Genomic DNA, 17,133 nt, shown 5'->3' with positions numbered 1-17,133 from the left:
AATATTTAATAATTAATCTGGTTGTTTGGTTATCTTTAAGTCCATTTATTTTTTTTTTTTTTTTGGCTCTTCCCAGAGCAAAGAAAATCTTGGTGCTGTTGGAGCTCTGGTTTTCTTCTCTTGGCCACTTCTTGAAATACATGAAATAGAGAACCAATGGGAATATAATCTTTTAGCCATGTTACAAATATCAGCCATATTAGTTAAGAAACATAATTTGCAAAATTACAGTTGTTTATTCATGGTAGTGCTTCATGTGGAAGTAACTAAACAAAATCATATGCCTTAAGTAGAATTTTAATCTTGTCTGTGGTGTTACTGCTTTTCCAGCACCGCTATAGTTAAGGTTGCCTTAGCCCTTCTGTTATAAATCACTGTTTTGTGCTCAGTTTTTTGGCCTTTGATAAATTAGTTGATTACAACATTAAAATAGATACAATGCTTTTATTGTTTACATGCACTATAGTGTAGTTTTAGGTCACCTTATGGTGCCTTTTTTTGTGTTCTATTAAATATTCAGAATCAAACAGATTCTTTTTCCTCAGGGCACTAGAGATGCTGAAACAGATGGACCTGAGAAAGGAGATCAAAAAGGCAAGGCTTCTCCATTTGAGGAGGACCAAAACAGAGATCTTAAACAAGGAGATGATGATGATTCTAAAATAAATGGCAGAGGTTTGCCAAATGGAATGGATGCCGATTGCAAAGATTTTAAGTAAGACTTTAACTTTCTCAAGAAGAAAAGCATATCTTCAGGGATGGTACTAGTAGTTGATGTGATTGATATAGATATTTTCCAATTTTGGTTTATTTTATTTCCCTTTGTATCTTGTGTTAATCTAGTAGATTTATTTTTTTCATAAGGAGTATTAGTTGATTATGCACCATTAAAAAAAAAAATTCCTCAAAATAGTCTCAAACCGTGCATTTCTTTAAAGGAGTAATGTTAGAAGTTGCTGTTATCTTTCTGCTAATATGATAGTCGAAATTTTAACTGTTTCCTCCCTGCTAAAATTTAGTGAATTTTAGGCTTAATCTGTTTTTTCTTGGCAGACTCCTTTGGGGTTGCTCTTGAGCAGCTTTCTGTGGAGTTTCCTCTTCCTTCTATCCCTGTATTGTATCCCCCACCCAATCTAACTCCTAATCTCAGAAATGAGGAAATATTTCAGGAGCTGTGACCTTCCTTATTAGTGTTCCATTATTAGAATTTATGGTAATACTTAATATTTCTGAATTTAGGAGGTAAGGAACATATTCGAGACTTTTAAAAGTTAGCTTTGCGCTTAGAATTCTTTAAGTTGTAACGTTTCAGTTGTTTCTTTATGGCAGTTAAATAAGTCTTTTCTTCTAGCTTTGATCTCAGATTAGGCAATATACATTTACCTAGATAATAGGGAGTTGTTTTCTTCATACTGAATTCCTACATTTTACACTTCAATAGTCAGATGCTTTGGGGCTTATACCTGAAAAATGAGCTGTTTCATTGAGATCCTGTGAACCATGGAATCTCAGTTAACTGAGTATAACCATATATGTGGATGGTATGCTTTTAAATTTATTGCCTTTAATTATCAAAAGCAGAGTAACAATGCTGCTTAAAACAGTGCCATTTGTGTCTGTTGTAAGTGCAAAAAAGCATCCAAAACCAGTAAACCTCTTTGATAAGAAATACATTTTAATGTTTTTCAATTTGTTTTAGAACCTTACCCTGATTTTACTTTTCTGCAATTACCTAATCTTAAGTTTTAGTCAAGGGCATATATTTAAAACTGAGTTTATGAGCCCTTCACAGTATGCATTTATAATTGAAGTGTTAATACACCATTAACTATAGCAAGAAAATAGCACCACTTAGTAGCGCAATGCCTTTTTTCTGTTATATCCTCTATTTATTGCTATATTAGAGTTGTTTGTTTGAAAGGCTATGCTTCTCCATAATACGAACTTTACTACATTTATTAGCATTCCAATTTTACTCCACTAAGTTTGGGGTATGCATTTAAAGTTGTTTGTGAAATATTCTAGATGTAGTATTGTGCTTGATAGGGTAAAAATGTTTTGGGCTAATAGCTGTGGCTATATGGTCTCTATGCTAACATATCACTAATCTGTACATTAATTGATACAGCATCAGTATATAATCACTGGAGTGTAGAACTGAAAGGAAGTGAAGAACTATAGCAAGCTTTATTTTAAAATTAAAGAAGAACCTTTTAGGTTTTTTTACCTTCCCATATATATATTTTGAAAGAAAAACCTTCGAATATTCACATGAAAAATTAGGTATGGTTAAAATGGGAAAGAAATTAGAAATTTCTTCTAAATATTGCAAGGATAGTGGTTGATTTTTAAATAAAATGTAAGTTCACCTAAATACCTGGAAACCAATTCTTAAAATTAAGTAATTTCGTTAAGTAATGACTTTGTAAAATGTTCCTTGCATGTTAGGAAATTTATCTCGATGTGAAGCTTCTGAACATGGGGGAAGAGTTACATAAGTGTTAACAACTGGCCCTGAAAGCCAGGTGAAATAGTTACTGTTCCTTACTTAATGTACTTAATGTTCGCATATACTGTGAGCTCATGTTCTCAGAACAAACTTACTTCTTGTGACTGAAAAGATCTTGCCTAAAATATTTCTGCAGAAGAAAATATACTGTAAATGAGGATAGATTATGTCTAGGCATAAAGTAAAAATAAGCTTTAGACCATGAAAGATGTTGATAAAAAGGAAAAAGCCGATGCTCAATAAATTTTTTGAGAAAATTAAAAAGGCTTGTTAGTAGGGGAAATTGCTGTTTTAATATGAAGTATACTCTTTTCTATTGTTATACATACTTAATTCTTGGTAAATATGTTATAAATTTCTATTTCTGGTGTTTTTTTGTTTGTTTTTGTGGTGGTTTTTTGTTTGTTTGTTTGTTTTGTAAAGATTTTATTAACCTAGTTGATAGAGAACAGGAACACAAGCTGGGGGAGTGGGAGAGGAGAAGCAGGCTCTCCACTGAGCATGGAGCTCAACTCGGGGCCCTATCCCAGGACCCCGGGATCATGACCTGAGCCAAAGGCAGATGTCTATCGACTGAGCCCCCAGGCGCCCCTCTTCCTGATGATTTAAACTGTAACATTTTTGTGGATAAAGATGGTTTTTGGAAAGTTGTCATAGAGGCTTTTCACACTTCCTTTTTTTGCCCTTACTTGAAACAATAAGCACAAGAAGGTTATGTCTCTAGTCTCATTTAAGAAACTAAGGCCTGGAAGATGAAATGATATGCTCAAAATCCTATTTAAAGACAGACTGGAGTCAGCTTTCATCTTAGTTCATGTCCTTTTGCATTGTATCTCATTTTACACTCTAAAGTCATGAAAGCCATCCTTTATGGCCAGTTTTGTTTTTTTTCTGAACCATTATTAAGCAGGATATCGTGGCATAATTTTATGCTGGTGGAGAAGACTGGAAGTGTGGTAGATGGGTTTTGGTTTTGCGTCTTCCCATATTTTTCACTTGATAGTCTGCTATTCAAACTTACCATTCATTTTGTCTGATTTGAAAAAAGTTTCAGGTAGTCTAAGCCTAAATTGTGATATTGGCCAATTTTCTTAAGTGTAAAATTGAGTTACATCTTTATGCTATTCAAATTAGGGAGAGTGATCGTTAGTAGTGTGAACAAAGCAAAACCATGTCTGTTCTTAAGAGGAAGTTAAATTAGAAAAAAATGCTGAAGTGGAGTACGTTAGTGACCTGGTGTGCCTGATTTGCCCTCTGTATTTTACCACCATTTGGTTTTCATGATTTTCTTACTTTTCCATTCCAACTCTGACTGACTACTTTTACTCATAAAGCCTTTCTGTTTTCTTTATATAGTCGTACTCCTGGAAGTCGTCAAGCCTCTCCAACTGAAGTAGTTGAGCGCCTGGGCCCCAGTACTAATCCCCCAGAAGGATTGGGGCCTCTTCCTAATCCTACAGCTAATAAACCACTTGTTGAAGAATTTTCAAATCCTGAAACTCAGAATCTGGATGCCATGGAACAAGTTGGTCTGGATTCCTTACAGTTTGACTATCCTGGTAATCAGGTACCCATGGACTCTTCAGGAGCTACTGTAGGCCTTTTTGACTACAATTCCCAGCAGCAGGTAAAGTGTGACCCTCCTTTAAAGAAGCTCCTCTTAACTGTGTGTTGGCGTAGCCTGAACTGTGTGTTGGTGTAGCCTGAAGTGCATTGACCTGAATAACCGGAGTATTCTTAAATACTTGATGTTTTAGAAATAAAATGTTTTTATGGTTGAGAAAGTGATTGAGATCAGTGTTAAAATACACTATTCACAGCTTTCTAAATAGAAATGAAATGCTTTGAGACTAATCTTGGTATTAAATATTTTCTCTAATAGCTCTTTCAGAGGACTAATGCGTTAACAGTTCAGCAGTTAACTGCAGCTCAGCAGCAGCAGTATGCGTTAGCTGCAGCGCAGCAGCCGCATATAGGTGAGTCCAACCACTTTGATGAGACTGTTAGAAAGTCTTGTGTTAGTGTTAATTAGAACGCTTCATTTTTCTTTTATTGAATGGTGTTACATCGTGATGTTTCAAAACATCTCGAGTAATTAATTACATGGCAAAAATAAAGATTAACTAGGAAAGAACCATTTCTGATTATTGTATCCTTGATGAAATGAAAATCTGTATAACTTGATGAAAGCTGTCAGCACGTAAGTTTTTTTCTCAGTGTGAAGTTGAGTCAGACACTTGAAAGTTCAAATGTAGGTCTGTCTATTATCAATCAGAATGTTTATTTATTTTTTTAAGATTTATTTATTTATTTGACAGAGACACAGCGAGAGAGGAACACAAGCAGGGGGAGTGGGAGAGGGAGAAGCAGGCTTCCCACTGAGAAGGGAGCCCAATGCGGGGCTTGATTCCAGGACCCTGGGATCAGGACCCCAGCCTAAGGCAGACTCCTAAGCCACCCAGGCGCCCCCAAAATGTTTATTTTAAAGAATTACATTCCCAGGAAATTTCCTTAAAATGTTTTCTTCATTAAGTTATTTGGGTCTTTGGCCATTAGCTTTCAATGTGAATTACTATAATTATGCATTTGTTACTGCTGAAGCATTGGTACATGTTGTCCATGTTGGGGTTTTATGTTTGTGTGTTTTTTTTTTTGTTTTTTGTTTTTTTTTTTTTTGAAATAATTATAGATTCTCATGGAGTTGCAAGGAGAGTACAGAGAGGTTCCCCACCAGCTTTCCCTATATGGCTACATCTTACATAATTATAGTATAGTACCAAAACCAGGAATATGACATTGGTAAATGTATATATATATATGTAGTGTTATTTTATCACGTGTAGATTTACATACCTGTTTTTATGCCTGATTTTAGCTTATCTTAATTTATTTTCTTATTGGAGAAGGTGTGACTGTATTCCACATAATCTATGGAAGCAGGCTGGGGGCAAGGTGGGGGGAGGTGATAGAAACTAAGTTGATTCTCTTCTCTTATCTTTGTATTGTTCTTTGTCAATCCAAGAAGGTCTTCTAGGTCCCTGTTTTATTTTTGGTTTTAATCAAAGGTGACCGCACGTTTCTAGATGGTTTCTTTCTTTTCTTTTCTTTTTCTTTTTCTTTTTAGGATTTTATTTATTTATTTGACAGATAGAGATCACAAGTAGGCAGAGAGGCAGGCAGAGAGAGAGGAGGAAGCGGGTTCTCTGGCTAAGCAGAGAGTCCAGTGCAGGGCTCTATCCCAGGACCCTAAGATCATGACCAGAGCTGAAGGCAGAGGATTTAACCCACTGAGCCACCTAGGCACCCCTTCTGGATGGTTTCTAATAGCAGCATACATTCTTTGCCCCCAGCTTCCTTTATTCCTATACTTAAGTCCTCCTCATTAGAAATGTAGTGATTCAGGCGGCATCTGGGTGGTTCAGTCGCTTAAGCATCTGACTCTTGATTTAGGCTCAGGTCATGCTCTCAAGGTGATGAGATTGAGCCCCTTAGAGGGCTCAGCACTGAGTCAGTTTAGGGTTCTCTCACCCTGCTTGTGCGTGCATGTGTGGGTGCTCTCTCTCTCTTTGAAATAAGTAAAAAAAATTTTAAGAAAAAAGAGTAGTGGGGCACCTGGGTGGTTCAGTGGTTTAAAGCCTCTACCTTCGGCTCAGGTCATGGTCTCAAGGTCCTGGGATCCAGCCCTGCATTGTGGGGTGCTCTGTTCAGCAAGGAGTCTGCTTCCACCTCTCTCTGCCTCTCTGTCTACTTGTGATCTCTATCTCTGTCAAATAAATTTTAAAAATCTTAAAAAAAAAAAAGAGTAGTGATTCCTGTTTTCTATACAGATGGTATAACCCTTTTTTATTTCTTGAGGCTTTATGGTATGTTTTAATATGTGACAGGCTAGTATACCCATTGCTCTGCCTTTTTGAAGTTTTACATTTTCTTTTGTTAATTGCCTTCTTATATGCATTTTAGTAATTTGCTTATTTATTTACTTCCAGAGATTGGGTTTAAATTTTAAATTAACTTCTAGAAAATCTACTTTGTTATTACATTAAGTAATAAACCAGGACATGGTGTATCTTTACTTTTGTTAAATCTGCTTTTGTGTTGTTTATCAGTACTTTAAAGTTTTTATCACCTACGTTTGCATATTTCTTGATAAGTATGTTTTTAGGTATTTTGTCTTTTGCTGACCTTGTAAATGGCCTTCTGTCTTTTATTAAATCTTTAAATTGGTATCTATGGAAGCTCTTGGTTATAGCAGATATTAAAGTTTATAAGTATTTTCTAATTGAATCATTCTTGTGTTCATGGAATAAAAAATGCATATAATCTCTTAATGAGCTCTTTTAGTTTGCTCATGTTTTATTTAGGATATTTGTATCAGTAATGTGTACATAAAATTAATCCTTAAGTTTGCGTATTTTATATTTTTCTCAGATTCTGGAATATGATCACTGCATGAAAAGAATTTAGAACTATTTCCCCTTTGAATACCTTAGAGTATTTCAAGTAACATTGGACTCCTGTTGTCTTTAAGTCTTGGCAGAACTTTGTGAAGCCATCTGGGAAACCATGCACATAAATTTGAAAACCTGAATAAAAATGGAACTATTTCTAAGCATACTTTACAAAATTGACTCCACCTTTTAATCTTTGTTCCATTGTTAAATATATTGATTGTTGACCATCAGTCTTAGTATCCAAGTTTGCCTAGTCATCTCTTGTCTGGCTGAAAGCCCATTTTGGAACAGCATTGTACAATAGAAATGTAATGTGTTCCACATAGAATTTTAAATTCTTTTGTAGCCACATTTTTAAAAACTAAAAGGAAATAGGTGAAATTAATTTGAATAGTCTATTTAACCCATTATATAAAAAAATGTCATTCTAAATGTGACCAGTATATAACTTACTATTGAGAAATTTAAATTCTTCATATGAAGCTTTCCAAATTAGGTATGGATTTTTTCACTTTAAGCTGATCTCAATAGACTAATCACATTTCAAATACTCTGTAGCTATATGTGGTTTTAACGTAATAGACAGTGTGGCTCTAGAAGATTCTTCTAGAGTGGGGATTGACAAACTTTTTTATAAAGGCGCAGATAGTAAATATTATAATTTTGGAAACTATATGGTTTCAGTCACAACTACTCAACTCTTGTGTTAGAGCACAAAAACAACCTTAAATGACATAGAAATGAGTATAGCCGTATTCCTATAAAATTCTACCATGGACACTGTAATTTGAATTTTATATAATTTTCATGTGTTAATAATAACTATTATTATTTTCAACTACTAAAAATGTTAAAACTATTCTTAGTTTATCTAAAAATTGGTAGCATCCTGGCCTGGGCCAGAAAGAGATAATAAATATAGTATATTTTTATTTTTTCCTAAATAGCTATCTACACTGAGAAGGGAGAGAAAGAGAAAAGAAAAGGGATTGTTGAGGTGCTTTGGAAATTTTGTAGTATAGGAAATTGTGAGTAAAATTGAAATAAACTGTATTGCCTGCAGAGGGCTGTAGGGGGCAAATAAATAGAGGGCCTACACACACCAGGATTGCAGTTTGAGTCATGCTAACCATGGGTATAGTAAGAGCACCCAGGTCACAAATATAAGTAAGACTTGGTTTGGAGACTTCATGATGTGTAGTTGGCAATCTTGATACCACCTGATGCACAGGTGAGCACAAGAGAATTTCTCCAGTAGTATTGCAAACAAAATTCACAGTGCAAACAAGAAAGATGACCCAGAAAGCAGCCAGTTGTGTAACAAACAGTAGAATTTACACCCAAAATGTAGAAATAAGGGAACCTTAAAGTTTCGGAAAGAACTTTCAAAGGTGACTCATAATCTTAGGAGATAAAGAACTTAAAGCCATCAAAAATCAGCAGTCTTGAAACAACAAAATGGTGTGAAAATCAGCCATTTCAGAGTCTTGTAAGTAAAAAGACCTAGGTGGGCTTCATTATTGAGTAGCTGTCACCTAGGATGAAATGTACTGGAGAATGAAAACTTAGGAAATCTCCAAGAACACTAAACCCAAAATGATCAAAATGATTAGTACTTAGCAGAGACAGAGAAACTAGAAGCTAAGGATTGGAGTCAGTAGTAACTAAAGATGTGCAAAGCATAGCTGACTATACCTTTTCCTGAAGTCTCGAATAAAAGTGGACAAAGACCTTTGAAGAAAACTCAGAACTTTATAGTTTTGATGTCCCTTCATCTAAATTAATTTGTAGATTTAATGTATTCTTGGTTGGAATCCCAGTAGGATTTTTTTGGAACTTTAAAATTTGTTTTTAATGTTTGTCTTAGAAAAGTAAAACAAGAAAATTAATGGAAAACTAAAGTGAAATAAGGGGGACCTACTCAACCATATGTCAGAAGTTACTGTTTTCAGTGATTGAAACAGTGTGGTACTGACCTAGGTATATACAAGTAGATAACAGAAAAGAACACTTCACAGTAGACACATGTGCAAGGGTGTCTGTTTAGTGTGCAGGATAGATTTTAATTTTTTTAAATTTTATTTATTTGACAGCACAAGTAGGCAGAGAGAGAGAAGAAAGCAGGCTCCCCACAGAGCAGAGAGCCCAATGCGGGGCTCGATCCCAAGACCCCAAGATCATGACCTGAGCTGAAGGCAGAGGCTTAACCCACTGAGCCACGCAGGCATCCTGGTAGATTTTAATTTTAATTGACATCTCAAATTAATAAAAGAATGTATTTGGAAAACAGCTTGGATATAAGTGGGTCCTCTTCCTGGTAGATATAAAATTTAAATGAGATTGAGCCTCAGTGGCTTAGCCGGTTAAGCATCTGCCTTTGGCTCAGGTCATGATCTCGGGGTTCTGGGATTGAGCCCCGCATTGGGCTTCCTGTCAGTTGGGAGTCTTCTTGTCCCTCTCCCTCTGCCCCTCCACACCCCACTCTCTCTCAAATAAATGAATAAAATCTTTATTTTAAAAAGTTTTTTGTTTTAGACTCTAGTTCTTTGTCTGTTAGAGAGAGAGGACTTTATCTTAAATTTTATTTATTTATTTATTTATTTATTAGAAAGAGCCAAAGAGATCACAGAGGGAGAGGGAGAAGCAAACCTGCCTCTTAGCCCAGAGTCCAGTGCAGGGCTCAATCCCAGAACTCCAAAAACATGCCCTGATATGAAGCCAGACACTCAACTGACCGAGCCACCCAGGCACCCCTAAAACAAAACAAAAAAAAATTGTTTTTTTAAGATTTTCATTTATTTATTTGACAGCAAGCCAGAGAGCACAAGCAGGTGGGAAACAGCAGAAGGAGCAGGAGAAACAGGCTCTCCTCTGAGCAGGGAGCCCAATGTGGGGCCCCAGCCCAGGACCCCAGGATCATGAACTGAGCAGAATGCAAACGTTTAACCATCTGAGCCACCCAGGTGGCCTAGATTATCTGTTGACATAGAAAGGGATCTGTGGTTAATTGGCAAGTGAAAACATATTAAAGTATCATTATAGTCTACAGTATAAAATGTCTTTGTGTGCATTTAAAAATGTAGAAGGACGTATGTTTTTATTTGTGTGCATGTATAAACACGCAGATACAAACACATTTGTGTATATATATGTGCAAACATAAATAGGTATGTATTTATGTAATACACAAGCATATTTGATGTCTAGTACGTTGCAAATATTTCTTAAATGAATCGTGAGCTTAAAACAAGTAAGAAACTTCTTTCAGTGGAAGGTTCAATATGTATCCGTTAGGTAGAACTAATTCCTTGTTTTTCAGCTATCTGAAATTTCACATCTAACATAAATGTAGAGAAAGCTATGTTAAAATTATTTCTAAGGGCGCCTGGGTGGCTCAGTGGGTTAAAACCTCTGCCTTCGGCTCAGGTCATGATCCCAGGGTCCTGGGATTGAGCCCCACATCGGGCTCTCTGCTCAGTGGGGAGCCTGCTTCCTCCTTTCTCTCTGCCTGCCTCTCTGCCTACTTGTGATCTCTATCTGTCAAATAAATAAATAAAATCTTTTTTTAAAAAAATCATGAAATAGGGGTACCTGGGTGGCTCAGTGGGTTAAGGCCTCTGCTTTTGGCTCAGGTCATGATCCCAGGGTCCTGGGAACGAGCTCCGCATGGGGCTCTCTGCTCAGCGGGGAGCCTGCTTTCCTTCCTCTCTCTCTGCCTGCCTCTCTGCCTGCTTGTGATCTCTGTCCGTCAGATAAATTTAAAAAATAAATAAAAATAAAATCACAAAATATGAAATACAAAAAAATTACATCTTGGTTTTGGGGTTTTGTAGTGGTATGAGATGACATGAATATCATTGCATCCATTGTTTTCTACTTTGACAAAGATAATTTATGGTAGAGGAACCAGAAGGAGATCTTGAAACCTTTGCCCTCAGGTGTACTTAAGGATCTAATTCTGAGGAAATGATTTTTTAAATAGTGCAGGGATTTTTATTGGACCCTTTGATTCTTCCTCTGTTAAAAGCAGATTTTTCAAATGGCTTTTTGTGGCTGTGCATGAAATCAGTGCTATGGGCTATGGCCACTATTTCTAGAAATGAAATAGATTTATAGAAATTAATGAAAAGGAAAATTAAGTAAAAAAAATAGAAAATAGGTTATGGTAGAACTTTATAAGGATAATGTTTTGGAGATTTCTGTGGCATGTTTATGTATATATGGCCACCAGGTCGATGTAAAATATATTTCATACTGTGGGTCACCGTCAAAACATTTAAAAACTGCTGTAATGTAGAATGAAGTTTCTGAATCTTGATTTTAAGGTATAGATTTTAAGATAAGTGTTTCTTTTAAATACGTTTCATAAAGTTAATTATGTCCGCATGTTTTTATATTCCTATGCCCCCTTCTTAATCATACTTACTTATTAAAGATTTTATTTATTTATTTATTTGACAGAGAAATCTGAAGCAGGTGCGGGGTGGTGGGTAGCAGGCTCCCTGCTGTGCAGAGAGCCTGATGTGGGGTCCAGGGGGCTCCCAGGACCCTGATCTGAGCAGAAGGCAGAGGCTTAACCCCCTGAGCCACCCAGGTACCCCTATTTATTTATTTTTAAAGATTTTCTTTTTGGGACACCTGGGTGGCTCAGTTGGTTAAGTGTCTGCTTTAGGCTCAGGTAGTGATCCCAGGTCCTGGCATTGAGTCCTATTATCTGGCTCTTTGCTCAGCAGGAAGCCTGCTTCTCCCTCTGCCTGCCACTCCCCCTGCTTGTGCTTGCTGTCACTCTCCCTCTAACAAATAAATAAATAAAATCTTGAAAAAAATAAAAATAGTTTTTCTTTTTAAGTAATGTCCTCACCCAACGTGGGGCTCAGACTCAATAACCCCAAGATCAGGAGTCATATGCTTTACCAGCTGAGTCAGTCAGGTACCCCAGTAATCATATTTTAAAATTGAACCTTTTTGATTACTTTTAACACGCCCCTTTTATTATCTCCTCACCTTCAACTCGTCTCCATTATTTTCCAAAAGACACGCCTCTGGTAGTTAGTACCTTATGGTAAATATTACACACAGTGATTCCTTGATACCAGCAGTTCTCTTGTCTAATAGGTATTGCAAATGAATATTTTAAAATTTTTCCTAGCCTTTACGAAGTTTACATTGGCATACATTAGATGCAGAAGTTGCCTTAAAGTCACTATACGGCTGAAAGCCCTTCATTTTTCTTCTGTTGCTTTTGGGGTAAAGTCCAAACTACTTATGTTAACCCAGGAAGATCTTCATGGGTCTTCCTTCTGATTATAACTTGTTTTGTCTTCTCTTGCCCTAGAGCCACGCTTCATCCTACCTACTGCTTCTGAAGCTTAAGTACCCCTTCTCTCTGTGCCGATAGCACTTACTGTACTTTTACACTAATTGCTGATTTGCTTGCTGTTTTTTCTCATTGGATGGATTGATTTCTGAGGGCAGATCATATCTGACTTCACTGTTGAATCCTTAGCATATTGTACAGCTTAATAAAGATTTAATGAAAAACTACTGTTGAACAATAGTAGTTCTAGCTCTCAACATTCATTGTGTGCCTGTTGTGCTAGTTCTGTGTAGTCATTTCATATTCAGTATCATTTAAATTCTCACAAAAAATCCTCTTAAGATGCGGTGATACAGCTGTTCATAAATGAGGAATCTGAATCAGGTTGTGTTAGTTACATGCCCAAGCTCATTCAGTTAATCAGAATTTGAACCATTACATACTCTCTCCTCCCCACTCCAGATGAAGTATAGAAATGATTTTACCTAATGAAGAAAATCATGCTTTTCATTTTCACTCATTATTTCTCCCTTTTTATACGCAGCTGGTGTATTCTCAGCAGGCCTTGCTCCAGCTGCATTTGTGCCAAATCCATATATTATCAGTGCTGCTCCTCCAGGGACTGACCCATACACTGCGGCGGGATTGGCTGCCGCAGCAACATTAGCAGGTACCTCACTGTCCAGCCTTGTTGCTTATTATGGATTTAGTTTTAATTCTGGTATAAACTTTGTTTTTGTCTATTTGGTCAATTTGAAGTACCTAGGAAATGAAACATTTATCTGAAATGAGCTGAAGTTTCCAGAGTTAGTTTACTATTTTTCCTATTGTAGTGCTAGGAAAAAGCCTCATGCATAGTTGATGTACATTTTAATTTTGTAGTTTTGGAAATCTTACATTGTCAACTGCAGATCTTCCCTTTTGTGACCAGTGCTATTAACCACAGAGACCTGGCAAAATAACATCACTTCTCATAAAATAAATGGGGGCTAGGTGCTGTAAATACCCATGTCAGGGAGAGTATGAGGTAAAGGAGCTTCAGCAATCTTGAGAGAATGAGTATTTAGAAAGTAGTTAGTTTTTTTAGCTATTTAAAAATGTGCAAGCCAACTGAGGGGCAAAATGGAGAATTGGAGTTGGAAAAGAACTAACTGCCAAAACTGAAACTACCACTAAAAATCTAAAATGAAAGCCAAAACTATACAATGTTATGTGTTAGTGGTATAGCCATAAAGCTGGGGGGGCAAATATTTTTAAACCCAAAACTATATTTATTGCAAGAGTTATGTGCTGGTCAGGTACCATCCTGTTGAGCAAAGCAATTTGTTGATTTTCTGTACGATTATGAGGAGGTTATTTTAGACTAAGTTGGGTATAGAGACAAATTAATGAGTCTAAGGTATGGGTTATTATGTTGGTCACAGGCAGAAACAAGGTAATATCAGCTACAGAGATGTATGTTCACTGGAGTAAGCCTGCCAGTTGAATTTCATAACTCTAGACTACCGTGTGTTGTTTTTTTTTTTACTTTGTTCACTGATACGAATTGTCACTGATGAATAAGACCGTTTTAAACACCACTGCTGATAGTTACTATCATGACCAAAGAACAGTTACTCTTTTCTTGACACTTTGGTACTCTTTATTTATACTCAAGACTTAAAATATTAAGAAGTCAGAAAATAAATGTTAATTTCGAATTTTTGTTTGATAGCTTGCTTAGCAGACGGGAACTCATCTGTCATACTTAGTAGTTTCTCGTATAGATCTGCATGTGATTCCATAAAGAAGGGATGAACTGTCTTGGTGCTGGTTAACTGGATGTTAGTATGTAAAGTTTTGGTTTATCATACAATCTATGGAATCTAAAGAAACTCCTTTAAGAAATTGTTAGTTTTGAGAGTTAGCATTCTAGGCATTCTGGACTTAGGCAAAAGACCAGTGCTACCCAGTAGAAATACAATGTGAGCCAAATAATGTAATTTAGGTTTTTCTAGGGGCAACCTTAAAAAGCAAGTAAAAAAACGTAGAATTAATTTCAATATTTGATTTAGCCAAAATATCTAAAATATCATCTTAATATAATTTTAAGTTACTAATAGATCTTTTACACATACACACACAAAACCACTCTGGGAGGAGTCCTCAAAATCTTGCATATGTATCATACTTCCAGCACATCTCAGTTTGGGCTATCCAGTTTTTTAATTCTTATGTAGCCACAAATGGCCTCTGGCTTCTGTTTTAGACAGAGAGGTTCTAGGTAGGTGTCTTGACTTTTGTTTTGATAATGTATTCTTCCTTCATAAATCCTGTTAATAGTTCTCATTATAGATTGGTTTAAATTATCTTCAGAAATATATTTTATCTAAATTTTTTTAATGCTTTTTACTTTAGTTGATTCAGTCAATTGTACTGGGGTTTATTTTCCTCCAAAACAAAGTAAAACCAAGAGTTTAACTTTACAAAGTGTTAAAATATTAAAATCAAAATCTGTGGGATTTTAGGCCCTCTTTATTATATCAGTCAGTAATGATGACATCTTACTCATTAGCTTACTAATGGTGGGCCATGTTGTGTACATGGTCTTTTCCTCTCCTAGAAGCAAATATTACCTTAAAGTAGAATAGAACAATAACAATTAATTCTATTTTTCCTACTTTGCTTTCACATGTCTGTGTCTCTGCTTTGTATTACCTAATTCTTTTTTGTCTTTTTTTTTTTTTTTAAGTTTTTTTTTATTTATTCATATTTGACAGAGAGATCACAAGTAGGCAGAGAGGCAGGCAGAGAGAGGAGGAAGCGAGCTCTCTGCTGAGCAGAGAGCCTGATTTAGGGCTCCATCCCAGGACCCTGAGATCATGACCCGAACCGAAGGCAGAGGCTTAACCTACTGAGCCACCCAGGCGCCCCAGTTCTTTCTTGTCTTGACTCACTAGTCCATTTTCCTAATCATATAAACACTGAAGTTTCATTTGTTTTCATGTGATTTTCAGTTGTTTTAGGAGAATTGTGACTAATTCTGTTCCAGATGTGAAAAATATGTTTAATAAAAACTTAATTTAAAAAAGAATATTTTTAAATGGAAGATTTACAATTCAAGTAACAGTTGTAGTGAGCTTGGTACCAGAATGTTTCCTATTTTTATGTTGTAGGTTGCAGATAAAAAGATAAAGTGTTTTTTATTGTTTTAATTCTTTTCTGTAGTCAGAAAATGACCTTTTTAATAAAGAGAATTTGAATTGAACATAGTAAACCCTACAATTTTAAGAAATCTAATGTTTCCTAAAAATACTATATGTTTTCTAGTATCAAACCCATCAGCTGGCATTCAGTAAATGTTGCATAGATTGCTAAGTGTCCTGTCAATTCATTGGCTCTCTTGACTTTAGCTTTATCATCTCCATTAAGGCCATTGCTGTCACTCCTGAATACTTTGTCTTTTAATAGTCATATCTGAATGAAACTGTCCCCCTAATAGAATCAGAAAAAAAATAGAAAGTATGTAGCAGGTGTTAAGTGAGAAGAGAATTATAAGGACATTTGCTCTAAGTCTTAATATACTGTTCCTTTTTATGATCTAATGGTAACTGACTTCATTTATCTATAAAATGTAAGTAACTCTTTTTTTGGGGGGGTGGGGTGGGTTGTGGGGTTTAGGTCCGGCAGTGGTTCCACCTCAGTATTATGGTGTTCCGTGGGGGGTGTATCCAGCCAATTTATTTCAGCAACAAGCTGCAGCTGCGGCAAACAACACAGCAAATCAGCAAGCAGCATCACAAGCTCAGCCTGGACAGCAACAGGTATAGGCCTGCCTTCATTAAATTAATACCTGGAGAGTCTTGAAATTCCAGGAGTTCTTTGTTTTCAAGATCTGTGTCTTTTCATCTTCTTCAGTGTGTAATATAGTACCTAGTATCTAGTTGGTATACAAGTATATGGACTATATTTTTTTCTAATTATATGAATATAAAGATTTGGCTGTATTCTATTTCTGTGTTTCTGTTATGAAACTGTCTTGAAATTTCTAGCAATTTTTAATTTTCTTTTCATCCCCTCTCCAGGTGTGCTAATTTCCCTATCCAAGTAATTATCACTTTATTTTCTTCTCGGTACTTAAAGTACTATTTTGAATATTACTATATATCTGATCAGGAAAAGATTCCTGCATACTTTATATTTTTAAGCAAGAGGAAAATATTTTCACTAAACATTAGATTTAACTTCTTAAAATAGAAAATGTTTATTGCACAGGTGTCCCTATCCCTCCCCAATCCCCCGCTTTCCTGGAACTATTTTAATAAATGTGGAAACACTATTGATTTCAGAATTCTGGTTGTCAGATTCTTCATAATTACACCGAAGAAGCAGTTTAATGCCAAGTACAGGGTTTACTTGACAGCTAAATTTTGTCTAAATTTCCTTTATATATTTGAATACTATATTGATGTTGTATTGAAACTGTCCTTTGGCTCAGTTCTTATAGATTATACTACAGCGTGATTTAATAAATTCTTTGGGCAAACATGAAAATATGCTACCTGAACAAGACACAAACCTATGTGTGAGGCTTACACAGGTGGTGTTAACAATGAATCCCCCTTGTCCTGAATTGGTATCTGTCTTTGTGAAATAAATATGATCTAAGATTTTTGCCATTCCTCCCTCCAAATAAATTTCTTATTTTAATACTACATTGGTAAGTTAAAGAGCACAAATACTAGAAATAATTTTTCCCAAAGGCCTTCTAAAATCTCCATATTACTTAAGATTGTTCTAGTTGTCAAGAGCCAGTGATTGTGTTTTTGAATTTAAATATTTTACATTTTTTCATGCTAAATCAGCATTTCATTGCA

The 17,133-nt window shown here is 35.8% G+C and overlaps 1 protein-coding gene across 16 annotated transcripts in view; it reads left to right on the top strand.

Annotated features, from left to right (window-relative positions):
- The window catches only part of PUM2 (pumilio RNA binding family member 2), a 103,400-nt gene that overhangs the window by 37,029 nt on the left and 49,238 nt on the right, over positions 1-17,133 (top strand). For all 16 annotated transcript variants that reach the window (XM_082744198.1, XM_082744197.1, XM_082744196.1 and 13 more), the window contains 5 exons: positions 546-715; positions 3,866-4,136; positions 4,392-4,485; positions 12,822-12,947; positions 15,938-16,080. In XM_082744198.1, the coding sequence (XP_082600324.1) occupies positions 546-715; positions 3,866-4,136; positions 4,392-4,485; positions 12,822-12,947; positions 15,938-16,080 (804 nt within the window). The remainder of the gene's footprint in view (positions 1-545; positions 716-3,865; positions 4,137-4,391; positions 4,486-12,821; positions 12,948-15,937; positions 16,081-17,133) is intronic.

The sequence above is a fragment of the Mustela nivalis genome (genome assembly GCF_964662115.1).
Source record: "Mustela nivalis genome assembly, chromosome: 8".
Lineage (NCBI taxonomy): Eukaryota > Metazoa > Chordata > Mammalia > Carnivora > Mustelidae > Mustela > Mustela nivalis.
This window is presented reverse-complemented; position numbering and strand designations above follow the sequence as displayed.